This window comes from Bison bison, unplaced genomic scaffold, assembly GCF_000754665.1.
Source record: "Bison bison bison isolate TAMUID 2011002044 unplaced genomic scaffold, Bison_UMD1.0 scf7180017864371, whole genome shotgun sequence".
NCBI lineage: Eukaryota > Metazoa > Chordata > Mammalia > Artiodactyla > Bovidae > Bison > Bison bison.
The window spans coordinates 12,470,815-12,474,496 of NW_011494943.1; the positions used below are offsets into that span (position 1 = coordinate 12,470,815).

The 3,682-nt window shown below is 56.2% G+C and overlaps 1 protein-coding gene across 6 annotated transcripts in view; it reads right to left on the minus strand.

Annotated features, from left to right (window-relative positions):
• The window catches only part of CCDC57 (coiled-coil domain containing 57), a 110,351-nt gene continuing 106,669 nt past the window's right edge, over nt 1-3,682 (minus strand). For all 6 annotated transcript variants that reach the window (XM_010856356.1, XM_010856355.1, XM_010856352.1 and 3 more), the window contains one exon: nt 1-800. In XM_010856356.1, coding sequence (XP_010854658.1) covers nt 601-800 — 200 coding nt within the window. In that variant the 3' untranslated portion in view covers nt 1-600. The remainder of the gene's footprint in view (nt 801-3,682) is intronic.

Here is a 3,682-nt window from a genome sequence, read left to right on the forward strand (position 1 = left end):
TCTGTGGATGGCTGGCTTTTCTGCCCACCTACAGGGTTCCCTCAGTCCCCACGTGGACCAGAGAAGGCTCAGCCCTGGTCGCAGAGTGAATCCTGAAACCCGCGTGTTGGTAGCAGGGTCTGCGCAAAGTTGAACAGAATTTTCTGCTACGAGATCTCTTGCTCACTCGTCTGTGACATCTGTAGTTCAGGACTGTAACTGGGTTTCTATTTTAAACTCAGATATAAACGGAGTAGTGTGTGTGATGGTACCAAAAGCACTCACGGTCGAACCTTTGAAACACAAGAAACCAGGCCATGAGAGCCACATATGCAAAGCCCTGGAAATCTTTTACTGTCCTTCCCAAGTTCAAAGAAGAATTTGGGATTCGGTGGTCAGTCTGTGAGGTGCCTTAGTAGTTCACCACCCCCACTGTACACACACACACACGCGCGCGCGCGTGTGCACAGCCCTGACATGGAGACAAAAGCACCGAGGAGGAGGATAGGAAGAAGGACTGACACATTGGATGGAAGGGAGCAGGAGGGGAAAGGGGAAGGCGGGAGGGTGGGGGAGGAGAAAGGAAGGGATCAGAACGGGGACGGGGAGGAGTGGGGTGGGTCAGTCCTTGGAGTTGTAGTTCCGAATCTTGGGGGGCCGCTGGCAGCCTTTATGTTTTGGAGGATGAGCCCTGGGGTGTCTAGTAGGCTTGCCCCTTGTCTGGGCTTCCATCTTCATCCCTTCAACGCCAAAGGCTGCCCACGTCACAGTGGGGCTCCCCTCAGGGTGCTGGAGGCTACAGGCTGTCGGTGCTGGGTGCTCTAGCAGGTGAAGAGAAAAGAGAAAGGAGGGTGAGTCATCACGGGGCAGGAGGATGCGGTGCACATGGAGAGCTGGGTTCAGTGAGTGCTGGCCGAGCTTCTCTCCAGCAGGAACCAGAGATCCCACGTCAGCTTCCTTGTGGGAGCCCACGAAGGCCAGTGTCCTCCAGGGCAATGGCTGTATCTGGAGGTCCTGGCCCTGGTGTCCCGCACAGCGGGTCTGTGTGGACATGTGCTCTCCAGGTGTTCTGGGGGCCTGGACCTGCCCCTCCACTGGGCACACAGGATACTTGGCTGTGAAAACATCTCCTGTCCTGATCATTTCATAATGGGTCCCTCGGAGGTTCCGAGGTTAATGGTTGACTCACGGCACTTCCCAGGCTGTCATCTACCCTGTGCCCTCTGGCCATGCTTGCGAGCATCTCCAGCGGCACAGCAGCCCTGATGCGCGTGGCCAGGCCCAGGCCAAGGACCCTGGAGCTATAGCACATGCTCTAAGTATGGGCAGCCCTCCCTAAATACTGGCAACAACTGTCTTTGCACGAGGGCACTCTAGGTGATGTTTGAAAAGTCCCTTGAGCTTTTCACTGTTTTCCTAGCTTTTAAAACTAAAAATGTATTTCTTTAAAAAAAAAAAATGTACCAGGAAGATGTTATTAAAAAGCAACTGTGAGGCTACAAGACTGTATTGTACAACATGTGGAATGTGGATGGTATTTTGTAATAACTGTAAATGGAGCATAACCTTTAAAAACTGTATACAAATAAATAAAAAATGAAAAAAATAAAAAGCAGTGGTGAGATGATGCAAGCTCAGCGGCTGCTCTCCTTCCTGGGCTGGCCCAGCATGCAGGGTTATGACGCTGTGCTTCCAATGCAAGGGGCATGAGTTCGATCCCTGGTCGGGGTTGCGATCCTGCATGCCATGTGGCTCAGCCAAAAAAATAAAATATAAAAAATAAAAGAACGCTGACACAGGGCGTCAAGTCAGGATAGGTGGGGCCTGGCTGCCTGGTGCTGGCGTCTCACACATGTGAGACACACTTCAGGGATGCACACCGTCTGCCCAGTGTCACCGAGCCCACCACTGTGGGCCTGGTGGTGTGACACGGAGCAGTCTGGAGGGGTCCGCCCAGCACATGGCCACGTGCTGCACAGGTGGACGACAGGGACCAAACTGGCTCAGACTCCAATCTGGGGAAAGGCCAGCAGAGCAGCCGCACAGCCTCTGGAGGGAAAGAACAGGGTTGGCATGGAGCTGGGTGACAGGAAAGGCCGGGACTTGGAAAGCACACACAGGGCTGTGAGCCAGGCTTCTTGCAGTGACTCCAGCACCATAAGCTGGGCACTGGCCAGGCGTACCCAGGCCCTGGTCCCCTCTCTCGTTTTGTGCCCTTTCTACTCCTCTGGCCTCTGGAGATGTCTGGAGCTGCTTCTCCTTTCCTGGGGGCTTCGGGGGTCACACCCAGTGGCCTCTCCTTGTGCCCTCAGACCCAAAGCTGAGCCAGGTCCTGCTCTCCCCCTGCCCCCTGCCTGCCAGCGCCAGGTCCTGGAGTAGGGTGAGGATGTGGGTCCCTGGATATCCCCAGGTTTCCCTTTACTTCCTGTGGCCATGGCTGCTCCTCCCTCATTGAGAAAGCGCCCATGTCTTTGGTTCTTCAACCCTGGGTGAATTCTTCCTCTCTACACAGAGACCTTCTCACCCTAGACGTCTTTACAACTGCTTGTAAAGGGATCTCTGGTCAGCCCTGTCCTGCTAACTCGGTTTCCTTCTGGAAGGCCATTGCCATTGGGGAGGGTCAGGGTCAGGAGTCTGACCACTGCGATGTGGGGGTCCCTCCCTACAACTTGAGGGACCAGCCCCTTCAAGGGTTCGTGGGCATGACCTGAGTCCATCCCATTGTCTGCCTGGGGGACGAGGCGTAGGGAGAAGGGCCAGCCTAGGGCCCAAGACCTTTGCTTGGGAGGCCGTGCTTCCTGTGGCCAGTGGTTAGGAGCTGATTGCTAGTTCAGCCGGATGCCAAGCAGGCGGTTCCAATGTTTCTGCTGGAAGCACAGGCTGGGCTGACCAACTTGTCTGCCTAGGAGCAGGGCCTCTAAGCTGAAAGGATGGCACAGCCAGCCTTGCAGGGCACTGGTTTCTGCCCCTCTCCCTGCAAAGTCACCCTGAGGGGGTGACTGGCTCCTCCAGGTCAGGTGTCCAGAGCATGGCAGTCCTGGCTCAGGCATGAAGCTGAACAAGTCAGGCCTGCTCGACTTAGGACACTTCCTGTGCCCGAGCCGTGGTCTCTGCTTGAGTGATCTGTGCCCTCATTCAGACTTCACTCAGGGGGTGGGGTGTGGAAGCAAGGCCCCCATGGTGCTCTCTGCCGTCTCCTCCTTGCCTGACCTGTTCTGCTCTCTTTCTGCTCTGGACTTTGATGAGGCTTCAGGGACATTTAAGGGCATAGCACTCGCCTCCTACGGGCTGCTGTTACAGCCCCAGCCTTTGGGAAGGTTCAGTGAAATGCCCAAGACCTCCCAGTATGAACCTGGGGGCAGGATGGGGGCTGGGCAGGGGCTGACTGAGTCGAGGGGTTTGTGGGCCTGCCCTTTTGGTGGGCGGTCTTCCCCATGACCTTCCCTTACTGACCTAGAGCCTGGCATGTCTCATGGACCAGAGCCCCGGGGGGAGGAGGGTTAGTCTCCTGTCTCGGGGCCTCCTGGGGCTCTCTGCGCACAGGGGCCTGTAAGGGTCCCAGCTCTCTGGATGCTCGGAGCTCCTGCCCAGCTCCCTTCTCAGTTGTCTTCCCATCTGTCTGTGCATCAGGGTGGCTCTGAGCACAGGCACGTTAGGCCTCTAAAGGCAGTTGGAAAAGCACTCCCTGAGCTCCTGAGAAAGG